The sequence below is a fragment of the Oryctolagus cuniculus genome, chromosome 15, assembly GCF_051225735.1.
Source record: "Oryctolagus cuniculus isolate XC-2025 breed Fujian yellow rabbit chromosome 15, ASM5122573v1, whole genome shotgun sequence".
Lineage (NCBI taxonomy): Eukaryota > Metazoa > Chordata > Mammalia > Lagomorpha > Leporidae > Oryctolagus > Oryctolagus cuniculus.
In genome coordinates, this window is record NC_142881.1 from 15,861,571 (window position 1) to 15,884,608 (window position 23,038).

A 23,038-nucleotide genomic window follows, 5' to 3' on the forward strand; every position below is an offset into this window, starting at 1 on the left:
ATGGCCGGGCCTCAGTTACGTCCATTTCCCATGGCTAACGTGAGGTCAGGCAGTGGAACCATAGGGAGTAGGTCCTCTTATCACCCAAAGAGGGGAACAAATGCTAAGCAGACTAATTCTGACTCCTTCAAGCCTGCTTGGGAGACTGTTGCAAGTTGTTGGGGTTCCCACCAAGGGACTCGATGCAGGCTGTCTGCCTGGTTACCCGTGCTTGTGGGGCAGTGTCTACACCAGACCGCCTGCATCATTAAAAACTGCTTCTTCGTGTGGGCTCTGCTGCTCCTCCACACTTCCCAGGGGCGAGGAACATTTTATGCAAACCTTGTCCTGTGTGCTCCTGTGACCCGACAGTCACACTCTGTCTGTTCCATCAGCTGGTTCACCCTCTGAGTGCTGGCCCATGGCACTGTGGGGGCTCAAGTGTGGAGGTTTTGGGATGTGATCTTGCCACAGCTGTTGTACTCCAGGAGCAAGAGTTGGACTTGCCACTTCCACTGTTTCTTTGTCCCAGCCCCATGCATAGTGACAGTGAACCTGACTGTCTCGCCCTCCCTGGAGGAGAGAAGAGCGTCTGTCAGTCTCCCCTTTCCTGGGATGCCGTCCTCTGCTTCTCCCTTTGGGCCTTCCCCTTCTCTGTCTGTGCCTTATTCCCAAAGCTGGCGGGAGCTTGAGTTTTGTCCTCACTCTCGTCTGCCCACCTGTGCTCTGCCCCCTATTCCAGGCCTTGATGACATCATATCCCAGGCTCCTGATGGTCTTTCTTCTTGGATCTTTCCCCACAGTTTGCTTTCTTTGGAGTATTTTTGAATTCTACTCTCTGTACAGTCTACTTAGTAAGCAAATCTTTACCAATGTCAAGCAGATTCAGATTAATGGGAAAGAAAACCTGTAGACATGGGACCAGAAAGACTTGTTGGTTTTCAGCTCGGATGTTCGCTGTGTGACCCTGGTGGAACCGTGGGACTTCCTTTGGTTTCAAATCTGGGGAGGATCGTGCCTGGCTCACTTGATAAACTAGAATTGTACATGCAGACTGCCTGGCCCAGACTCCAAGGATAGAACAGTGGCCATGGTAATTCATTCTCAGTTTGCAAACAAGGAAACCTGCTGAATGTTGCTTACAGAAAACGCTGTGGCCACGCTGACTGTGTAGTGTAGGAGAATAGCTCGTTTAGGCATGCCTGAACCCCAGTGCCAATGCCATCGGGAATCTGCAGGCTCTGCTCCTGGGACAGTCTAACAGCTCGGGAGCCATGCTGAAGGAGATCCCAGTTCCAGAGAGAGTCCCAAGGCTGGTGCTCGTTGGCTTGGCCCTGGTCAGGGGGTCCGTCCCCAAGCCAGTCACTATGACTGGGGAAATGACATGCTCTAATTGGCTAAGTCCAAGGTCATGTGACTGCCCAAGGAATCTGGGAAAGTGGTGTCCTGGTTGCATCTAAGTTACCAATACTGATAGTGGAGAAAGGAGTTGTCCCAAAGGAAATCGGCTGCAAATAAGGGTGACTGGGTGCTGGGACACGGGAGACACAAGTGCCCACTGCACGTGCTCAAGGGTGGTGCTTCTGTAGCAACGTTGTTAATAGTGCAGCGCTCTTTTTCTTTTTTAAATATTTATTTATTTGAAAGGCAGAATGAAAGAGAAAGAGATCTTCCATCCTGGTTCACTCCCCAAATGTCTACAACAGCTAGATCTGGGCCCGGCTGAAACTAGGAGCCTGGAACTCCATCTGGGTCCCCCATGTGGCTGCCAGGGACCCAAGTGCTTGAGCCATCATTTGCTTCTGCTACTTTCCAGGATGCATTAGCAGGTAGCTGGATCAGAAGTGGAGTAACCAGGACTTGAACTGGGCACTCTGATATGGGAAGGGGGGCGTCTCAAGTGACTGCTGTACCCACTGCACCACAGTGCCCACCACAGTGTTATGCTCCTTGTCCAAAGGACCACTGCCAGTGGTGGCTGTCAAGGTGGTCAAGGCAAGCAGGTGGACAGAAGGATGGAGAAGCAGAAGGACCTGGTAGCTACTTGCAGAGAGAGAAGGAGAGGCGGAGTAGGGGGAGATCTTCTGTCCACTGAATCACTCCCCAGATAGGGTTGGGCCAGGCCAAAATCAGGAGCCAGGAACTTCTTCCAGGTCTCCCACATGAGTGCAGGGGCCCAAGCACTTGGGCCACCCTCTGCTACTTTGCCAGGTACATTAGCAGGGAGCTGGATTGGAAGTGGAGCAGCTGGGTCTTGAACCAGCACCTACATGGGATGCTGCTGTCACAGGTGGAGCCTTCTGCTATGCCACAGTGCTGGCCCCTCTGGTGTTGATTTTAACTGCTGACCCTGGCTGAGTAGGAAGTTGTAAAGACCTTTGTGTGTTCGTGCTCAGCAGTGTGTGTCCTTAGCAGGTGGATCCCCAGATCCCCACTCCCACTGTCCTCATGCCCTCTGCCGGGACAGTTTAGTAGTCCTGCAAAATCACAGGAATGTCTACAACTGCCTTTTAAAAACTGTCCTACTGAAATTATAGTGTGTGTGTGTATTTAAGGCATTGGGAGTTTTTCATATCCATCTTACAGAAGGAATCGGCTTTGTTTAGCAGCTAACATTTAACTTAGCATAAGCACTTCATGGGGCTCATTTGTGATATTCACATCAATTCCATGAAGTAGGGACTAGAAACTGAGGTTAATTAAGCTCCACAGGGCCACACAGCATTCATTATATGGTGAAGTCAACAGTCAACCCAGACTTGGCACTAAGATTTATATGAATGAATCCAGAACCTCACACTGGTGGGAGGGGAAGACAGCAGGAGCTGCTCCAGGTCGCAGCGGCCCCCAGGGTCCTGGCCGAAGAGGAGGTCTTTGTCTCTGCAGCCCGCCTTCCTTGAAGCTCCTGCAGACACCATGGCAGGTTGGGGGCGGGGCAGGCTGCTGGCCGGATGCAAGGTCAGGGTGGTGGTTGGTTGAGATTTTGCAGCTGATTTTGACCTCCTTGGAGGCAGTCTGGAGGCGCTTCATCACTTTGCTCAACACTGGAAAGGAGCCGTGAGCCTGCGTGTGGTGCTGCGCCTTCCAGTGCGTCACCTTCTCCTCTGACGCAAGGAACAAGCGAACAGGGACAAACCCAGACGTACAGCCCCAGCTCAAAGCACAGTAGCCGCTGGCGCTTCTTTCTGTCCGGGTAATGAACCCAGCGCTGTGGTGTGGAGGAATGGGGGAGCGTGTAGAGAAAGAGTGAGGGTGAAGACCCACTTGGGACTTCTGGGGTTCCAGTCCTGGATAATTTGCCTTTTTTTTATTTTTTTGGACAGGCAGAGTGGACAGTGAGAGAGAGACAGAGAGAAAGGTCTTCCTTTTTCCGTTGGTTCACCCTCCAGTGGCTGCCGCGGCCAGCACGCTGCGGCCGGCGCATCGCGCTGATCCAAAGCCAGAAGCCAGGTGCTTCTCCTGGTCTCCCATGGGGTGCAGGGCTCAAGGACTTGGGCCATCCTCCACTGCACTCCCTTGCCACAGCAGAGAGCTGGCCTGAAAGAGGGGCAACCGGGACAGAATCCGGCGCCCTGACCGGACTAGAACCCGGTGTGCCGGCGCCGCAGGTGGAGGATTAGCCTAGTGAGCCACGGCACCAGCTGATAATTTGCTTTTGATCCAGATTCCTGCTAGTGGAAGGGGAGAAGTGAGTGATGGCTCGGGTGCGGGGATCCCTGCCACTTACGGGTTTATCTGGCCTGAGTTTCTGGCCCAGCCTAGGCTGTTGCAAGCATTTGGAAATGTTCTCTCTCTGTCTCCTGCCTCTCAAATAAAATAAATTAATACAGTTTTGAAAAGAAGGCATGCACAATGTCCCATACCCCTTCCACCAAGAGATCACCCCTATCATCATTTCCAATCTGTGTTTTCCATCCAACACAGTGTTTCCTAAACTTGCACAGTGAACTTGAGTGACCCCCCCCCCAACAGCGATGGAAGCAGCTAGTGCCATTTGTGTGACTCCCCGACTTCTGTGCCTCCCACTCGCAGAACCGGCCCCCGCTGCTTCTGAACCAGGCCACTCTGCTGGCAGATTGCATCGAAGGGATGTCCCGGCTGGGCTGGGGCACAAAGGCCGCCAGGGCCCCGAAGCCTCTCTGGCTGCTGGAACCTGGAGTGTTTGGGGCCTGTTCTCGTGTGGCCCCTGACCCGCTGCTGTGCCCTGGGAGTCGGGCTCCTCTAGCTCTGGGTTCCCTCGATCTCTGATCGCTGGGGGAGCAGCCATCTCCATGCTGTTACTGCTTGTGCTTATGAGAAAGGTCTCTGCTGGAGTGCCATCCAGGGTGAGCGTGCTCTCTCGCTCTCTTCTCACTCACTCACTCACACACACACACACACACACTCACACACACACACACCCCCATCAGCAGCCAGGGGCTGCCTGCAGGTGCTGTCCCAGGGGTGTTAACTGACCCAGACTGGGACTGGAATTGTGGCCAGGAACCAGCAAGCTGCTTACCCAGCTGGTTGGACTGGCCAGTCTGGACCCTCTTAGTAGGAGGCACTTTCATGAGGTCACACATCTTGTGTGTATACACATTTCTGTCTGTATCTGGAAGCATTATATTCAGCAGGTGTTTTCTAAGTACTGCCTTTTTTTTTTAAGGTTTTATTTATTTATCTGAGAGAGTTACAGACACAGAGAGGGAGAGCCAGAGAGAGAGGTCTTCAATCCACTGGTTCACTCCCCATATGGCGTCAACGGCCAAAGCTGGGCCAATCTGAAGCCAGGAGCTTCTTCTGGGTCTCCCACACAGGTGCAGGGGCCCAAGCACTTGGGCCATTTTCCATAGCTTTCCTAGTCCATGAGCAGAGAGCTGGATCAGAAGAGGAACAGCTGGGACACAAACTGGCACCCATATGGGATGCCGGCGCCTCAAGCAGAGGCTTAGCCTACTATGCAACAGTGCCAGCCCCTGAGAACTGCCTTTGAACAAAGCGAGGCAAACCAAACCAGAAGATGTGGTCCATCACCACCCAGAGCTTTCGGTTTTATTGAGGAGCAGTGGAGACAGGTGAACTGCCTGGTCAGTGGCTTCTAGGCAGCCCCAGGCAGAGCAGAGGTGGCCCAGGAGGGCCGGGGGCCTTTCCTGCCTCCTCAGGCTTCATTTGCAGCCTTCAGTAGTTACTGGGTGCATTTCCAAAAGGCGGGATCTGAAGGGCTCTGCTTCCAGCTGGCTCCTTAGCCGGGCTTGGAATGCTGCTCTTGGGGAGGGTTCTTCCATTGCCGAAGTCAGCAGTGAGCAGCTCGAGTTGTTTTTCCAGGAGTACAGGCTGCAGCGAGGCCTCTGCCTCCTACCCTCGCTCGCACAGCGTAGGGCAGCATGCATGGGGAGAGTGTTTGAAGTGATGAGACCCAAAGATAGGTGAGAAAAAGCACATCTTGCCAAAAATGATGGCGAGATGACCCCAAAACAGCAGATTCAGCAGGGAGCTCACGGTGTTAGGAAATAAAGCCCAAGCCTTCTCCGCCTGCTCGGAGATGGAGAGGGAGAAAACCTGGAGTGTTTATGCCGGAGACACTTATTTACATTCCTGGCTCAGTCTCCGGGGGTCAAGGCAGGCAGGAACCGAGTGGTCTGTGGGTCTTTTCGTTGTTGGTTGTCAGCGGTGAGGGCTTCTACTTGTTTCAGGGGGACAAAGAACTGAGTTTGGTGATATGGAAATACACAGGGGTGCTTCACAACATTCGTGAAAAATGGAATCGAGCAAGTTTATATGGTTGCAAAAAAATGAAATCCACACTACAAGAGATCTTTTCAAAGTTTATGGAAGGTTGAAACACAGCAAGGAGTGACAGCAGCCAGGAATCATGAGTGTCGAAGAAGGAGAATGTGGAAGTCGTCATTTGACAAGTTTTATAAATGAGTATTGGAAGCTCAGGAACAGGTGAAGCTGAAATTTGAAAAAAAAGAATGCATGCTAATTATCAGACCAGAATCCCACTTGTAGAATACTGAGCGATTCGTGTGCAGTGGGGAAGATGAAAGAAGTCAGAATTTGAAATGGAAGCATGAAGAAAAGAAATAAAAATAAAGTTAAGCTGAGAAGTCACCTGGAATCAAAGAAAGCACTACGCTAAGAATCCCATTGTGCTTCCAGAAGTGGAAGTGCTCACGGACCGGGGAAAGCTGCAAGGCATGGCACAGCCCTGCAAGGTCTCGCTCCAAGGAAGATTCCAGGAGTTCCAGATCAGAGTCCAGGCCCAGATCTGCATCTAGGTCTAGATTCAGAAGAAGCTCTTGAGGGCATTGTACAAGGTCACGGTCTCAGTCCCGTTCCCATAGCCGATCCCGCAGCAGGTGTCAGAGTCGAGATTATCGCGGACGGCATAGCCACAGTCCTTCTCCCATGTCTACTCGCAAGTGTCATGTTGGGAATTGGGCAAATCCTGACCCCAGCTGTTGCCTGGGAGTATTTGATTGAGGTTGTGCACCACAGGAAGAGATCTAAGACGTTTTCTCTAAGTATGGTCCCATTGCTGATGTGTCTATGACCAGTAGTCCAGGCATTCACGAGGATTTGCCTTTGTTTCTTTTGAAAGTGTAGATGATGCTAAGGAAGCTAAAGAGCGTGCCGATGGAATGAAGCTTGACGGGCGTAGAATCAGAGTGGATTTCTCTATAACAAAAAGGTCATGTACTGCAGCACCAGGGGTTTACAACATAGGCAACATAGGGCAGTTCACGCCATCGGGATTACTGCGACAGAGGGTATGACTGCTGTAGCAGGTCGCATAGAGAAGGTGGTGGAGGCGGCGGCGGATGGAGAGCTGCCCGAGACAGAGATCAGACTTACAGACGGTGGGCACCTTCTCCTTACCATAGTCGTGGAGGGTACAGATCACGTCCCAGATCACGAGCCTACTCACCTCATTGCTATTAAAGCGTGAAGTTGAACACTCTGAAACCAGCCCCGGAGCTGGGATGGTGTCTGGGGACAATATTTTTTATTGTCCCCTGTTTAAAAAATGAACAGTGCCTGGTGATGTTAGGTGACTTTTACGCCTTTTATGATTACTTTTGGTGGAGTTGAAATGCTGTTTTCATTCTGCATTTGTGTGGTTTGGTGCTTTGTTCAAAGTTAAGTGTTTTCAGAGAAGTATATTTTGCATATGTTTTTTTACAGTCTAAATTTTGACTGCTGAGAAGTTTCTATTGTATAAAACTTCATTTAAAAGGTTTTTCTTCTGAACCCAAGGTATTCTGAAGATCAAAGCCTATATGTAAAATGCTACCAAATGGCAAAAAGCAACAATAAACAATTTTTTTAAAAAAGTTTATGGAAATTGGGGCCGGTGCTGTGGTATAGTGGGTAAAGCCGCTGCCTGCCATTGCTGGCATCCCAAATGGGCACCTGTTGGAGTCCTGGCTGCTCCACTTCCAATCTAGCTCTCTGCTGTGGCCTGGGAAAGCAGTGGAAGATGGCCCAAGTCCTTGGGCCCCTGCATCCATGTGGGAGGACCCAGAGGAAGCTCCTGGCTTCGGACTGGCACAGCTCTCGCTGTTACGGCCAATTGGGGACTGAACCAGCAGGTGGAAGACCTCTCTCTCTCTCCCTCTCCCTCTCCCTCTCCCTCTCCCTCTCCCTCTCCTTCTCTCTCTCTTTCCTTCTCTGTGTAACTCTGACTTTCAAATTAATAAATAAACCTTTTTAAAAAGTTTATGGAGAATGCATATTATATTAAAATTATCATTCATGGATTTCAAGTTTTTGCACTGAAATAATGTCATCTTTTAAAAATATTTATTTATTTGAAAGGCAGAGTAACAGAGAGAGAGAGGTAAAGAGAGAGGTCTACCACCTGCTGATTCACTCCCCGTGTGGCTGCATCGGCCAGAGCTTCATCTGGATCCCCTACATTGGGCCCTCCTCCACTGCTTTCCCAAGAGCATTAGCAGGGAGCTGGATCAGAAGTGGAGCAGTTGGAATCCAAACCTGTGTACACATGAGGGACCAGCACCGTAGGCTGTAGCTTTACCTGACCCCAGCATAATCTCATTTTTTAATTCCATTCTTGAACTTGTTGAAGTATCCACATGTGGACATCTTGATCCTTCTATAACTTTACTGTCCAGAAGGGAAGCGACATAAGGGGGAGGAAATAGTTTCAAGTGCATCTGACTTCATGGAGCAGGCACGAGTCTAGAAAGTTCTATATGAAAATCAGAATTGAGTCATAGAGCAATGCTATGGAAGTTTGCACATTTTAAGAAACTGAATATTTTTATAAAGTAAAATGGACTTTTCATAAAGCAGATTGTCACTTCTTTGTTTAAATCAGCAGTTCTTGCCCTTTGCCATACCCTAAAATAACCTGGGATGCTTTTAAACTCCCTGATGCCTAGAGCAAACTCCTCAGCTGATTGCAGTGGGCAGCAGGGCTGAGAATCACTGATTTACCCTCGTGTGCGGTTCCCCAGTGGCCATACATGTCCTTCAAAGGGAGCGTCAGGTGCCTTCCAGGGCAGGATAGGCTGGTGCTGGGACAAAGATCCTGCTGTGTCCACACGGTGGTGCCCAGTGGAGAGCTATGCGAACATAGCCCGCATCTCTGGGGTGGAATGCGACCCAGAGGAACACACTTCTCATCTATGCAGCCCATGTGCGTCTCACGTGCCTTATGCTAAGCGAAAGGTGCCAGGTGCTGGGAACTATGCGCTTTGCTGTGCTCTGGGCATGGAGAAGGAGTGGCCTGGTAAAGGCCACAGAGAGACTTTTTCTAGGTGAAGGAAATGTTCTATTTCTTTTTTTTATTTAAAGATTTATTTATTTGTTTGAAAGAGTTACACAGAGAGAGAAGGACAGGCAGAGAGAGAGGTCTTCCATCCTCCGGTTCACTCCCCAAATGGCTGCAATGGCCGGAGTTGCGCCATTCTGAAGTCAGGAGCTTCTTCCAGGTTTCCCATGCAGGTGCAGGGGCCCAAGGACTTGGGGCATCTTCTACCGCTTTCCCAGGCCATAGCAGAGAGCTGGATCGGAAGTGGAGCAGCCAGGACTTGAACCAGAGCCCATATGGGATGCCAGTGCTGCAGGTAGCAGCTTTACCCGCTACACCACAGCGCCTACCTCTGAAATGTTCTATTTCTTGGTGATGGTGGTGGATACCACAGCTGAGTATCAAAACCTATAGAACTATAGGGTCCAAATAGGGCATTTTACTGTCTGTAAATTGTAAGATCCCAATTGAAAAAAAAAAAAAAAAAACCTCTCACCAGCAGTGAATGGCTAATTAGAACGTGGCATAGTCTTATATTGGACTTTTATTTGGTGATAGGAAGGAACGAAATACCGATGGATGCGACAATGTGGCTGTGCCTTGAGAACATTATGCTGAGTGAAAGGAGCCAGATACAGGTCACCTACTCCATGCCTGCAGCTGTCGGAAATGCAAGGCCATGGAGATGGGCAGCAGATGGGGGGTTGCCTGGGGCTGGAAGAGGAGGGACTGGGGAGGACTGCCTACTAACTTTGCATTTGAGGTCATACAAAGCATTCTGAAATGGATAGTGGTGATGAGTGTACACCCCTGCGAATGTCCTTTGCACCCCTGAATTGCAAACTTTAAAATAATAAATGTTCTGTGTGCATTTTATCACCGTAGGAGGAAAAACCCCGCTTCTTCTCAACTTGCTGGGTACACAGCAGGTCCCTGGTAGAGGCTGACTCGGTGTTTGGCACGTCTGCGGAAAGAGGCGTTTGGTCTGTGTGTCCCTTCTTGGTGGAGTGGAGGGTGTGTGTTCCAGAGCCCCACTGTGCACTTGAGGCGTCTCTCTAACTGGGAGGCGTCTGTGGGCATTTCTGCCCCTGCGTTGCATCTGAGTGATGCTCCTGCTGGTCACAGAGGCTCTTGCAAGCTTCCTGCCTTTGGTTGGTCCTGCCGTTGGGTTCATGAGGATAGCAGGCTCAGTGGCTCCGTCTTGGGCGCTGTTGGGGGCTGGGGGAGGCTGCATGTCTTTCTACATAAAGAACAGGTCTGGTCAGTTTGATGTTAGGAAAAAGAATCACGCTCAATCGTGGGTCTTCGGCAAAGGCAGCTGAATAAATAAAGATGCGCGCATGAACCAGCGGGGGTGGGGTGGGGAGCATGAAGAGCGGCTTTTTCGGCGACTTGGGAAGACATTTATGGTTGGGAACCCAGTGACCAAAAGGCAGGACGGCCCAAGATGAGAAAAGCCGAGGGACGGGGTGGGGGGGGGGTTCATCTGGAGACAGAGCTTCGCCACGGCCCAGGGCGATGAATCGGGCAGTTGACCCGTCCAGCTCTGCGTGGGCCTTGGAAGTCCGGAACAAGACTCTTATTGATAATTTGTCAGACCCTGAGCAGACAACTCTGAACTTCAACAGAGTCGGGATGCAAAGCCTGCACAAGGGCCTACAGTTTCCAGGCTGAACAACACGCTTATTTTCCCCTCCCTCCACTGGAAGATGAGGAAGAGACCAAAATGAAAAGTGTGGGGGCCAGAGGGGGAGAGGGAACTGGGATAAGTGCATTCCAGAGCCCCAGTGGAATAGCCACATCCACCCCTCCAGGCCCTCAGGGTTGAAAAATGTCACTGGGGTTGGCGCAAATGGGGACCTTGCCTTTGTCAATTGTTGTTTCCAAGAGCCTGCAGCTGGACCCTGGAAGAGTGTAGGAGAATCACTGGTGGCCCCCAGTCTGCATAGCGCCTCATCGGGCACCCAGACCTGCCAAGCCTGGGGTCTCCAGACGTGACCTTGACACTGAGACCCGGGAACACTTGGCTTTGACTGTGGAATCCGGGGAGGGAGAAGCTGGCAAGGGAGCCGAGTGCCGCTGGTCATGAGTGGCTATGCAGAGATGGAACCTGGCGGGCCCTGTAGAATGATGCAGAGCCCGAGAGGGAGGGGTGTGACGTCCTGAGCTTTCGACGTGCTCTGGTCCTGCATTTGTTCAAGCCTGGGACTTATCTCCTCCTAAAGCAGCAGCTCAAGAGGAGCTGGAATTATTCCTTGTCCTCAGCAAGGGTACCCACATACCGCTCTCCCCCACTGTCTGCCTGGCCCGTCAGTTCCCTGATGGCAGGGACCACCGCTGCCTGGTTCGCCACGGCGTCCCCAGGCCTGCACGATGGCACTCTGCATCTCACAGTCACCAGTGTCTTCTCTCACCGTCCGTATTTCCAATTGAGAGATCAGCAGGTCCTCTTGGCTCTGCTGTCCGAGTCTTGAGCGCCATCCTCGTCCATATCTCTCCCTGCAGACCAGGACCCAGAGAGACCGTGACTCAGATAAACCTCCCTGGCTCCCAGGACTGCAGCCAGCAATGGCAGGAGGCAAGTCCTTTGAACTTGGACATGCTTGGGTTTAATCTCCACTGTCCCTGCACACTGGGGACGGAGCTGCGTTTGGTTGTAATTCGGCATCAGGCACCTGTTCCCACAGCTGTGTGCTCACGTGCAGGGTGGTTATGAGAGCTGGAGATGTGGGGGCCTTGCTAGCTGATGGGATGACCCCCAGGCACTGCGATTAGGTCACACCCTCAGCATTCTCATCTGTGCTAATGCGGGCATCCATCAGGCTCCTGCCACCTCCCCTTCTCTCCCTGTAGCTTGTTCAAAGGGCAGCCTTGCATGGTTGTGGCCACTGCATCACCCGGAGGCCTTGCAGGATGTGACAGTAGCTCCTGAGCAAAGCCAAGAAACCCCTAGAGACCTGCTTCACCCAGTTCTGCAGTTCCAGCATCAGAGCCACCCCACCCCATGCACCAGGTCCCCTGATCCACAGCCACCCATGGTCTCTCATGTGTGCCACCTGTGCCTTCTGAACATCTCCTCCCTCCCTCCTAAAATGCCACCCCCCCATTTCCTGGTGAGCTCCTGTGCATCCTCAATGACCAACTCACCAGTTCCCCTCCCTGATGACCGCCGAGTGTGCCCCCCACCTTTGCTTGGTGCCCTGGGGTCTTGGAGACCTCCTGGAGCTCCTTCTGTTCTCAGCCTGTGTGGTCACTGGACCCCAGGGACAGCAGAGGACACCTCTTGGGTCACCTTTGTCTCCCCAGAACCAGGCACATGCCTTCTACCCTTTGGCCTGGTACAGTTTTGCTCACGTGAAACAAAACCAAGGCTGTTTTCCAGGAATCGGGCAGCTTTTGGGAATCGCTAAGGATGTGAGAGGCACTTTCAGTTTTCCTGCTCTTCTTGTTGCTGCTGTTGGTTCCCTGGGTCAGCAGGAGGTCAGGGAGGATGCAGCAGAGACCCCCGCTGCCCTGCCTATGAGGCCCTTCTTCCCTTGCCCACCTAGGCCCGGTTCAAGGCCCTGTGTGGTTTTTCTCCTGTTTCTCCTGTGTTCTCCTGGTTCACCACTTTAAACTCACTGCCTTTTAGCCTCTTTCCTGCAGCCGACAGGAAACTCGTGAGTCACTGTTAAGACCAAACAAAATTCAGCCCAAGGCCTCTCAGCCTGGGGACCACGTCTGCCTCTTTCTTTTACATCCTCCTCTGGGCAGGCATCCGTGGATTGCGGCCACTTGCTTGCTGCCTCAGGAGCAGGAATTGTTTGCCTGCAGACTGGCAGGGCTGGAGTCCTGGCCCTCCTGGCCTTTCTTTTTTTTTTCTCTCTCTCTCTTTTTTTAAACTTTTATTTAATAAATATAAATTCAAAAGTACAACTTTTGGATTATAGCAGCTTTTCCCCCCATAACCTCCCTCCCACCTGCAACCATCCCATCTTCTATTCCCTCTCCCATCCCATTCTTCATCAAGATTCATTTTCAATGATCTTTCTATACAGAACATCAACTTGGTATATAGTAAGTAAAGATCTCAACAGTTTGCACCCACACAGGCACACAAAGTATAAAGTACTTAATTCTCAGTACAACACATTAAGGACAGAGGTCCTACATGGGGAGTAAGAGCACAGTGACTCCAGTTGTTGATTTAACAATTCACACTCTTACTTATGACGTCAGTAATCACCCAAGGCTCTTGTCATGAGCTGCCAAGGCTAGGGAAGTCTCTTGAATTCGCAAACTCTGACCTTATCTAAACAAGGCCATAATCAAAGTGGAAGTTCTCTTCTCCCTTCAGAGAAAGTTACCTCCTTCTTTGATGGCCCCTTCTTTCCGCTGGGATCTCACTCACAGAGATCTTTCATTTAGGTCATTTTTTTTTGCCACAGTGTCTTGGCTTTCCATGCCTGAGAAACTCTCATGGGCTTTTTAGCCAGATCCTAATGCCTTACAGGCTGATTCTGAGGCCAGAGTGCTGTTTAGGACATCTGCCATTCTATGAGTCTGCTGTGTATCCCACTTCCCATGTTGGATGGTTCTCTCCTTTTTAATTCTATCAGTTATTATTAGCAGACACTAGTCTTGTTTATGTGATCCCTTTGATACTTAATCCTATCTTTATGATCAATTATTAACTTAAAGTGATCACTTTGACTAGTGAGATGGCATTGGTACATGCCACCTTAATGGGATTGATTTGGAATCCCCTGGCACATTTCTGGCTCTACCATTACCTCCTGACCTTCTTTCTCTCTGCTGTCATCTCTCTTAATCAGGTTCCCCCCTCTCTGTCCTGTCTCCAGTTCTGCTTTGGTGCCGCTCTGCCATCCAGGCCTAACAGCACACGATGAGTGTTGGCACTTATGCAGAAAGAGGCGTTTGGTCTGTGTCTCCCTTCTTGGTAGAGTGGCCTTGGCCCCAGGGAGCCTGTCTGGTCTTAGCAGGGCATGGGCTCAGGCTGAGGTCCCAGCTGCAGAGCTCTGCTGGGTCAGGTGGCCATGTGGTCCCTGTGGCCCCTCTTGGGGCAAGCATTACACCACTGGGAAGACTTCTGTCTCTGCTCTGTGCACCGGCATGCCCAGTGCCCTCTGCTTCCCTCCGCTCTGGTCACTCGTGAATTTGCCCCATGAGATGGAGTGGCCGGCCATGTCAGGGGCACAAGGGAGGGCAATGAGCAGAGGGGTACAGGTGTCCAGCAAAGTGTCTGTCTCCCTGGCCATTGATATGACCGTGGTAATGGTGGCCCATGCAGACTGACACAGAGAAGTCACAAGAAACATAGGAGCCATCAGGACTCCAGAGGGTAGACAAGCCGCTGGGGTCCAAGTTTGAGGACAGCAGAGCCTATCTACATTGTAAACTTTTTTTTTCTTTAAACAGGCAGAGTGGACAGTGAGAGAGACTGAGAGAAAGGTCTTCCTTTTTGCTGTTGGTTCACCCTCCAGTGGCCGCCACGGCTGGCGTGCTGTGGCCGGCGCACCGCGCTGATCCGATGGCAGGAGCCAGGTGCTTTTCCTTGTCTCCCATGGGGTGCAGGGCCCAAGCACTTGGGCCATCCTCCACTGCACTCCCTGGCCACAGCAGAGAGCTGGCCTGGAAGAGGGGCAACCGGGACAGAATCCGCCGCCCTGATCGGGACTAGAACCCGGTGTGCCGGCGCCGCAAGGCGGAGGATTAGCCTAGTGAGCCGCGGTGCCGGCCTACATTGTAAACTTTTAAGAGCTGGCTTCATCTGGGGAAGAATGGTTTGCATCCTCAGTGTTGTTTCCAGAACGTGTAAACTTGAAAAGTGGGGAGAGGTCCTTTTCTTTTTCAATATTTCTTTTTTATTTGTAGGAAGGCAGAGTGACAAAGAGGAAGAGACTGAGATTTCCATCCACTGGTTCACTCTCCAAATGGCTGCACTGGCCGGAACTGGGCTAGGCTGGAGCCAGGAGCCCAGAACTCTATCTGGGTCTCCCATGTGGGTGCAGGGGCCTAAGCATTTGAGCCATCATCCGCTGCTTTCCCAGGTGCATTAGCAGGGAGCTGGATTGGAAGTGGACCAGCCCTGGTGCCACAGTGCCACCTTGGGAGAGCCTTTCCAAAGGGCCCATCTGTTCTATGTTCTGGCGAGACAGCACCCGCCAGATACCTGGATTTCCTCTTCAGCCCTGACCCAGGCCAGTTACTGATTTTCTTTCTCGTGAGCTGGCCATCAAGTGCTTTGTGCACGATGTAAGTGGGTGTATTTGGTTTGCTTTCATTCATTCTGTTAGCCAGTAAATATTTATTGGACATTTGCTGGCCCTGGAAGTGTGAGTAGACGCAGAGCCTATCCTTGGAACTGTGGCTACATAGTGGCACAGGCAGCTTCAGTGGGGCACCGTCAGAGCTGGGGGAGGGACTGTCAGTTTCTTATTGCTGTCACAAATTATCAAATGCGATGACGTCAGACAGCACAGGCTCCCTCGTTTACAGTTCTGGAGATCAGACTCTAACGGGGGGGGGGGGGGGGGGTTCCACCTGGAGGCTCCGAGGGCGAATTGCACCCTTGCCTCTTCCAGCTCCTAGGGGTCGCCTGCGGATGCCCTGGCTACCGGTTCCCTCCTCCATGCACAGAGACGTCACGGCAGCTTCTCTCCTGTCTGTGACTCTCAGCCTTTGGTCTCCCTCTAGGAGGGCTGTTTGCGCTGGGCTCAGGGACTCATCCAGGATAATCCTCTTTAATTTAATCCCACCTGTGAAGCCCCCTTTTGCCATGGAAAGTGCACTGTTACAAGTTTGGGGAATTAGAACATGGACGTGTCTCGGGGGCCACTGTTTAGTCTACCGCAGGGGCCAGTGCTGGCCACAAGGGAATATCTGATAGAGGAGACCTGGCTGTGCAGGCTGGGGCCTGAGGGATGCGTGGATTCGGCACGGAGAAGGCGCAGGTGTGTGAAGGCCGGAGGAGAGGTTTGTGGGGCTGGTGCAGAGAATGATCTGTGTGGCTGCTGCAGGGGACGAAGTTTTTTTCAAGGGCTTTGGCAGCCAGGAGGGGTGTGTCTGGGGAGCCAGGGGCGGTGTTTAACCCTGGGCGTCCCATGAACACATTCATGCTTTAGAAGCCATAGGAACAAACCGTGACTGGGCTCGGAATCACAGACTCACGATGGAAGCAGCTTTGCAAAGTGTGTGGCCCAAAGAACCCAAGAAGGTTAAGTGCGTCCCAGAGTCTCCCAGAGAGAAACCAGGTGGGACTCGGCTGATCCTAACCACAGCCCAGGAGCAGGGCTCAGCAGCCCGCAAGGCACTTTGGAGCCAAGAGCCCAGGGAGGACAGACATCAGCAATGGGAGGTGCGGCTGCCCTGGCCAAACTCTCCCCTCCGGCAAAGGCAGGCCTGCAGCTGTAGCTGAGGTTGTGCATTTCGGGGCTCGGGGCCTGTTCCTCTCTCCCTGTGCCGCTGGCACTCAGGAGGCCGTCTTGTGGCCTTAGACAGGACCTTGCCCTTGGGAGGCTGCAGGTCCGGAGGTGGAGGTGGCCTGGGCCTCTGCGGAGAAGGCAGCCACTGTAAAGGTTTCTGTCTCCTGCCTGTAGCCCTGGAGCAACTGCTGACGGAGCTGGACGACTTCCTGAAGATTCTGGACCAGGAGAACCTGAGCAGCACAGCCCTGGTGAGGAAGAGCTGCCTGGCCGAGCTCCTCCGGCTCTACACGAAGAGCAGCAGTGAGTGCGGGCCCCGGGGCTGAGGGAGGGAGGCTGTGCGTGTCACCTGCGGCTGAGTCGCTGAGAGCCACTCACTGGTGGCTCAGGCGACAGACACTGGTTGTCCCGCACTTGTGCAAGTGGGACGTTCTGGATCCAGGAGTCGGCAGGGCCGGTCCCTCTGGGCTTGCTGGTGGCCGTCTTTTCTGGCGCCCTCACAGTGGTTGAAAGTAGGGAAGGGATAAGTCACGGTCGTCACGTTGGCTGGCGCTTCCTCGGTACACATGTGCTGACTTGTCTCACTTCGAGACACGCCCACTAGCTTGGTGCTGTTGTTCCAGAGGAAGACACTGAGGCCTGGAGACTTTAAATAACTTGCCCAGTATTGTCCAACCCAAGGGAAGGCAGAGAGCATAATTACAGGACTTGAGAAATCACAGGACCCTGAGTTCACACTTTTTCTCTTCTTTATTGTGGCAGAGTCAACATATAATAAAGTGCGTGGATGCTAAAGACTCAGTTCAGTGAGTTTTGATGATGGTATACACGCACGTGTTTACCTTCCAGAACATACAATTTCTAGCTTCCAGAAAGTTCTATCCCCTTCCCAGTGAATTCCCTTCTCACCCCTGTCCCAAGGCAACTGTTCCAATTTCGGCCACTGTCCTGGAGCATCGTAGATGTGGAGTCAGGCCTGTGTGTGTGCTCCGAGTCTGGCTGCTTTTGCCTGGGAGCTTGGTGCGTGGTGCTGACGGCTGAGGCTCCTGTCTATCCGTTCACTTGCTGGTGCACGTAGGGTGTTCACATATTTGGGCCCTAATGAATAAGACCGCTGTGCACATTTTCATCTTAAGTCTTCTTGTGGACATAGGGTTTCTAGCAAATTCAGATTAAAAAAAAAAAAAAAGGCCAGCATCGCGGCTCAATAGGCTAATCCTCCACCTGCGGTGCTGGCACACCGGGTTCTAGTCCCGGTTGGGGCACCGGATTCTGTCCCAGTTGCTCCTCTTCCAGTCCAGCTCTCTGCTGTGGCCCGGGAGTGCAGTGGAGGATGGCCCAGGTCCTTGGGCCCTGCACCCCGTGGGAGACCAGGAGAAGCACCTGGCTCCTGGCTTCAGATCAGCGCGGTGCGATGGCCGCAGCGCGCCAGCCGCAGCGGCCATTGAGGGGTGAACCAACGGCAAAGGAAGACCTTTCTCTCTGTCTCTCTCGCTCTCTCACTGTCCACTCTGCCTGTCAAAAAAAAAAAAAAAAAAAAAAAAAAAAAAAAAAAAAAAACCTAGGAAAACCTTCTTGTGAGGGTCTAACAGATGAGTTGGTTTTTATGTCTAATCTTTGGGAACTGGAAGTGCTGTTTGGGAACAGAAAAGCACCCTAGGAGGGCATCTAATCCTCCTGCCCGTCTGCGGGAGCAGCCAGGTCCCTGCCAGGGAAAAGAAGTGTCCACCTGCTGTAGCCGTCCAGTCCAGGATTCTCCTTGCTCCTGCACTTGGGGTGAACCAACCAGAGGCTGCCAGACCTCGTTGTTACAAGGCCTGTCCCCTGCTCTGCTCCAGGGGAACAGGATTCTGTTCTCTGGAGATCAGAGAGGTTGCAAAGCTGGAGTGAGTTCTGGAAGAATCAGTCCAGCTCCCATCAGAGCCCCTCCTGCCTGGCTGCTGGCTCTCTAGGCCACGCCCGCCCAGAGTTCCCAGGCTCCTGGCTTTGCAGGGAGCGTCTGCCGGCCGCACATCAAAGAAGCCCTTGGTGGGAACGGGGCAGAGGGGAAATCCACATTACAGAGGGGAGGGGGGTTAGGAGAGAGGTGACTCACTCCACCAAAGGCGTCATCAGCGGAATCCTTTGAAAAACACACGCCTCAGACCGTGGAGATGTGCTTCGACTTGAGAGCCTTCAATTATAAAGAACGCTTCTGTTGAGGATTGGCAAACACCTCTTAGAGATGGGTCTGGCCCGTGGCTTGTGCTGCTCACCGCGCAGGCAGTGCCTCCGTACCGAGTCCCCCTTCTTGGTTGAGTGTGCTCAGTAGTTTCCGGTTGGTGACCTTTGTCCTGCCCTCCATCTGCGCTTATAAAAACCAGCCCTCCTCGCCCTTGGTCTCTGCAGCTTGCTAGTGGGGAGAGGATACTGAGAAGTGAACAGGGGTGCCCAAGAAACACCACCAGACTGGCCCCTAGTCCCATGCAAACACATCTGGCACGCTGTGGCCTGCAGCCACCAGTGGCCCGCTCAGAGATGGTGGCTACCGTGAACCCCATGACAGCCACTCCCCGGTCCTCACTGCCCCGGAGAGGCAGAGTGGACAACACAGCAGCCCATTGATTTTTGCTGCTCACTGTGTCCCAGCACCAAGCCTGATGTTCCCAGGGGCGTAGGTTTCGGAATTTCATCCTCTTCCTATCTCCAAGGGAGTTGGTATCATCCCTGCCTCCCAGTCTTGCTGACCAAGGAACTGGGGCTTAGAGGGTCATGTGCCCACGGGCACACGGCTGTGAACTAGGGCCCGGGCCTGAGCAGGTGGCCCTGGTTCCTGCCAAACTCTACCTGATGATTTGTTGTGCCTGCACAACCTGCACCCCTGAAATGAAAGCGTGCATTTGCCTCCCTGGCCTGCCCCGCTGTGTGTATCAACCACAAACAGCTTGGCCTGATGGGACTTGCAGGGGAAGGCAGGCTTCTCATTTGCAAACTGCCTGTGGCCCACATGGGCTGAGCTGTGGCTCACAGGTTTGGGCAGTGCGTGGGCGAGTGAGTGGGCTGGGGGTTGGGGGTCAGGTGTGCATTGATATTTTCTCAGTGGAGTTGACCATTTGGCTTTTCTGATCTTTTGTTTTCTTGGCCGCATGTGACTTTTCTACTCTTTTGCTTTGTGCCTGGATGGTGAGGTCGAGTGAGGCCTCTCCGTTGGTCTTCCACCAGCAAGGACCCTGTCGCCTGCCCTCCCTCCTGCCCTGAGAGTCTGGGGACATTTCAGGGGCTACCTCTCTGTCAGGAAATGCTTCAGATCTCTCTTCTCTCCAGCCACAGCAAGAATACCCATGTGCTTCCTCCCCACTCCCACCCGAGTCCTCTGGGAATGACTTCTCCCTGCTGCAAGGGCCGTTTCTCTCTGAGCACCGTGAGCTCTGCTCTCCAGGAAGGCTCGGCCCTCATTGTCTCCCACTCACTTGAGTAACCGTCTGGTTCCAGTCTGCCTCCCCCACAAGGCCGCTGGACCCAGTGCTGATGCTCGGTGTGCTCTCTGGCAGGGGCTGGCTCAGCAGCCTCCCTCTCTAGGGTCAAGTTTACTGTGCTTTGGCCACAGTTGCAGAAGGTATTGGTAGCCGCTGATAACCAGACGGGGTAATCGTGGGTTAGCAACCCGCTGTGAATCAAAACCAAGTCAACTGCACCTTGCAGAGGCGAAGCAGGTAGATGAGGTCCTGAGAGGTGGCCAGCGTGAGTTTTCTCTGTAATTTTCAAACCCCTGTCCTGGGGAGAAAGCGCCTACTCAGACTCCCTGCCTTTGATTGTTCAGTACAGGAGTGTGAGCCGATAGGAATAGGAGTGAAGAAGACGAACGCTGGCCACCGTGTTCCTCTGTCCCTTAGCAGTGTCGTCCTGATGTGTTTGTGTAGCGATGGTTTGCCTCTGCACCTGCGGACGAGGGTGAGTGGTCGGCACGGTGTGTGAGTCATCACTTGGGATGCCCACATCCCGGCAGCAGGGTGCTTGGTTTGAGTCCTCACTCCTCGGCTTCGGATCCAGCTTCCAGCTAATGCGCAGCCCAGCAGGAAGCGGGTGATAGAGAAAGTACTGAGTCCCTGCCCCTGAGGTGGGAGACCCAGATGGAGTCCAGGCTGTTGGCTTTGGCCTGGCTCACGCCTGGAGGATACAGGCATTTGGAGAGTGGACCAGCGAATGGAGGATTTCTCATTCTCCTTCTACCTTTCAAGTAAAATGAAAATAAAAAAAAAAAAAAAGAATGGCTGCATGCACACATTTCCACCTGTTGACAGTTGACATACTTTTCTGTTCTTCATTATCCTTTTTTTGCTGTTCTGAAACTTGATCTTTTAATTCGGCTCCAGGTCCAAGCTATCTTTATGAACAGCTGCCTTATTATTTTTCGCAGTTGAGTGATATCCACTGATGGATGGGTGAACCCCCCTGTTCAGTCACCTCCCTGTTAATGGACGTTCAAGTTGTATTCTTAAAAAAAAAAAAGCTCAAACTCTATTGCAGTAAACGTCCTCACAGTTTTCCTTTCTGTGCTGGGATGTGTCTGTGGGGTACAGTTCTGGCAGTGGAAGTACTGTGACAAAGAACATGAACGTGTATCCTGTCCCCCAAAATCATCTCCCACATGGCTCTGCTGGTTCACACACTCGCTGGTAACCTGCTTATTTCTTTAAATTTTACGTATTTATTTCAGAGGCAGAGAGACAGGAAGACAGAGAGCCCCCATCCACTGGCCCTCTCCACAAATGCTTATAATGGCTAGACTTCCATATGGGTGGCAGGAACCCAAGTACTCGAGCCACGGCCTGCTGCCTCCCAAGGTAGACTAGAATTGGAAGCACAGCCAGGACTCAAACCCAGGCACTCCAGTGGTCCCAAGTGGTGTCTTAACCACTAGGCCATCTGCCCACCCCAAATCTATTTCTCATAAGGTGGCATCCAGCCGTGTACGTGCACGGGCCATGGTTGGTTTGACCAGTTTCCTACTGTGAAGGCTTTGGGCAGCTTCCCGTATTGCTGGCTGTCATTTGCCATCTTTGTTTGCGGCAAGAGTATCTCACTTTTTCAACTCTGCTCATATTTGAGTTCCCTGTTCTTGACACCTTACGAGTCAGGTCGTTTCAGCGTGCTTCTTCGCTCTACCACGTGGTCAAGAACACTGAGTGCAAGGGTTCCGTGTTATGCCTGCAGTTACGTCGTTGATGGCAGAGCCTTGTCTTCAGCCTGCCCCTGCTGAGCACTTTCCTCTGAGCCACACGTGGGAGAAGGGACTGCCCAGCTCCCTCTGTGGCTGAGTGTGCAGGTTGTAGGTAAATCCATTCGTCCCTCCTTGTTCTCTCCCTAAACTCTGGCAGCCCTGGTTCCAGGGGTAACGTTACTGAGGTGGCAGTCCCGTAGCCAGTTAATGGGGACCCAACCAGCCACCCCTGTCCCTCCCGGTTCCCAGTCTGCTGGCCTGCTGGCCAGAGTCTGGCGGCCTTTGGCTCCGGAACAGGCTGACACTGAGCCGCTTCCTTCGCCAGGACTTGAATCAGGTCCCTTGGCTCAGTGACGCGGTCTCCGACCACTGGAATTTATCAGCCACAAGTTTCTAGGAAATGTAAATTAAGGGCTACAAAAGAAACACAGGCGGGATTTGCAGAGGAGGAACTGGGTGAGCCTCCTCCCAAGGCTTCCACAGAAGTCTCCTTGGGGGATTGGAAACCATGCAAGGGTTGGGAGGCCAGCTTGCCTCTGGCCCCCAGCTCTGCAGGGTGACCTCACTTGCACAGGAGTGGGTGGTGCCACTGCAGGGTGCAATCCCCAGGGCACAGCAGGTGGCTGCGGGCTTCCCCGTTCTGATTCCCAGCATGCTCACCTGTTTATACTCAAAGCTCTTAGGGTTTGGCTCTTTTGCCTCCTACTTCCCCAGTGACACCCCACCTGGGGGCCTGGGAGCTGAACTTCCAGATCCTCGGAATGACTGTCTTATCTGAACATCAACTCTGATTAGCCTGTGCAAGTAATTCAGACTAGAGTGAGAATGACAAATAGGAAAGATTCGACCGTCTAAAGGAAATGCTAGGATGCCAGGGTGCTAGGATCCACGGGGTGAATCCAGGAGGAATGGGTGCCTTTCAACTTATCCCAGAAGTTCCCCTTCTGCACCCCACCTTTCTCCCCACGCCCCCTGTCCACCCAAGGCTGGGAAACCAGGAGTCATCCGCTTATTTCTGTTTTGGAAATCCGTCGAGTGTACGACAGACTCCGTGAGCGCGCTCAGCAGAACCCGAGCTCAGGACAGCGTCGCCAGGCAGATGCTGGCTCTCTGCCAGCCCCTCCCCTTCCCCGTCACTGTGTGCCATCCTCCTCCCGCAGGTTCTGATGAGGAGTACATTTACATGAACAAAGTGACAGTGCACAAGCCGCAGGACGCCGAGTCTCAAGACCAAGGTAGGGGCTGCGCCGGTTCCCAGGACGGGGCAGGATCGGGGCTCACTTCCTCCACCCGCCCAGCCAGCACGTGGCAGGCCCCCGGGAGTTATTTTTGGGAGCCACATTTTAGTCGGAGGGTATTTTGGGCTGAGGTATTTTGGGATGTTTCAGCAAGCCACCACCCCCTGGCCCACTGGAGAAGAAATCTGTCCCTAAAATCTTAGCTTTTCCCAGCATCATGCCAGGAACAGGAAGTCCTAATTCACATGTTCTAGGAAGGCGGAGGCTGTGTGTGCTGCAGATCCCCGGGGTCCGGCTTTCTGCCCTGGACAGAGCCTGGGCAGGGAGGGGAGGGGATAGGGTGGCCGCGGGGACTGCAGTGATGTCTGAAGGTGATGGCAAGGGTGCCTGCTGGGCACGGCGTCCTCTCTCCCGTGGCAGGGGCGGGTGGCGCCTT

The 23,038-nt window shown here is 52.8% G+C and overlaps 1 protein-coding gene and 1 pseudogene across 7 annotated transcripts in view; both read left to right on the top strand.

Annotated features, from left to right (window-relative positions):
• The window catches only part of AFAP1L2 (actin filament associated protein 1 like 2), a 113,295-nt gene that overhangs the window by 52,825 nt on the left and 37,432 nt on the right, over nt 1-23,038 (top strand). For all 7 annotated transcript variants that reach the window (XM_070057183.2, XM_051823656.3, XM_008270545.5 and 4 more), the window contains 2 exons: nt 16,339-16,467; nt 22,525-22,599. In XM_070057183.2, the coding sequence (XP_069913284.1) occupies nt 16,339-16,467; nt 22,525-22,599 (204 nt within the window). The remainder of the gene's footprint in view (nt 1-16,338; nt 16,468-22,524; nt 22,600-23,038) is intronic.
• On the top strand, nt 6,274-6,906 carry LOC138845297 (transformer-2 protein homolog beta-like; annotated as a pseudogene).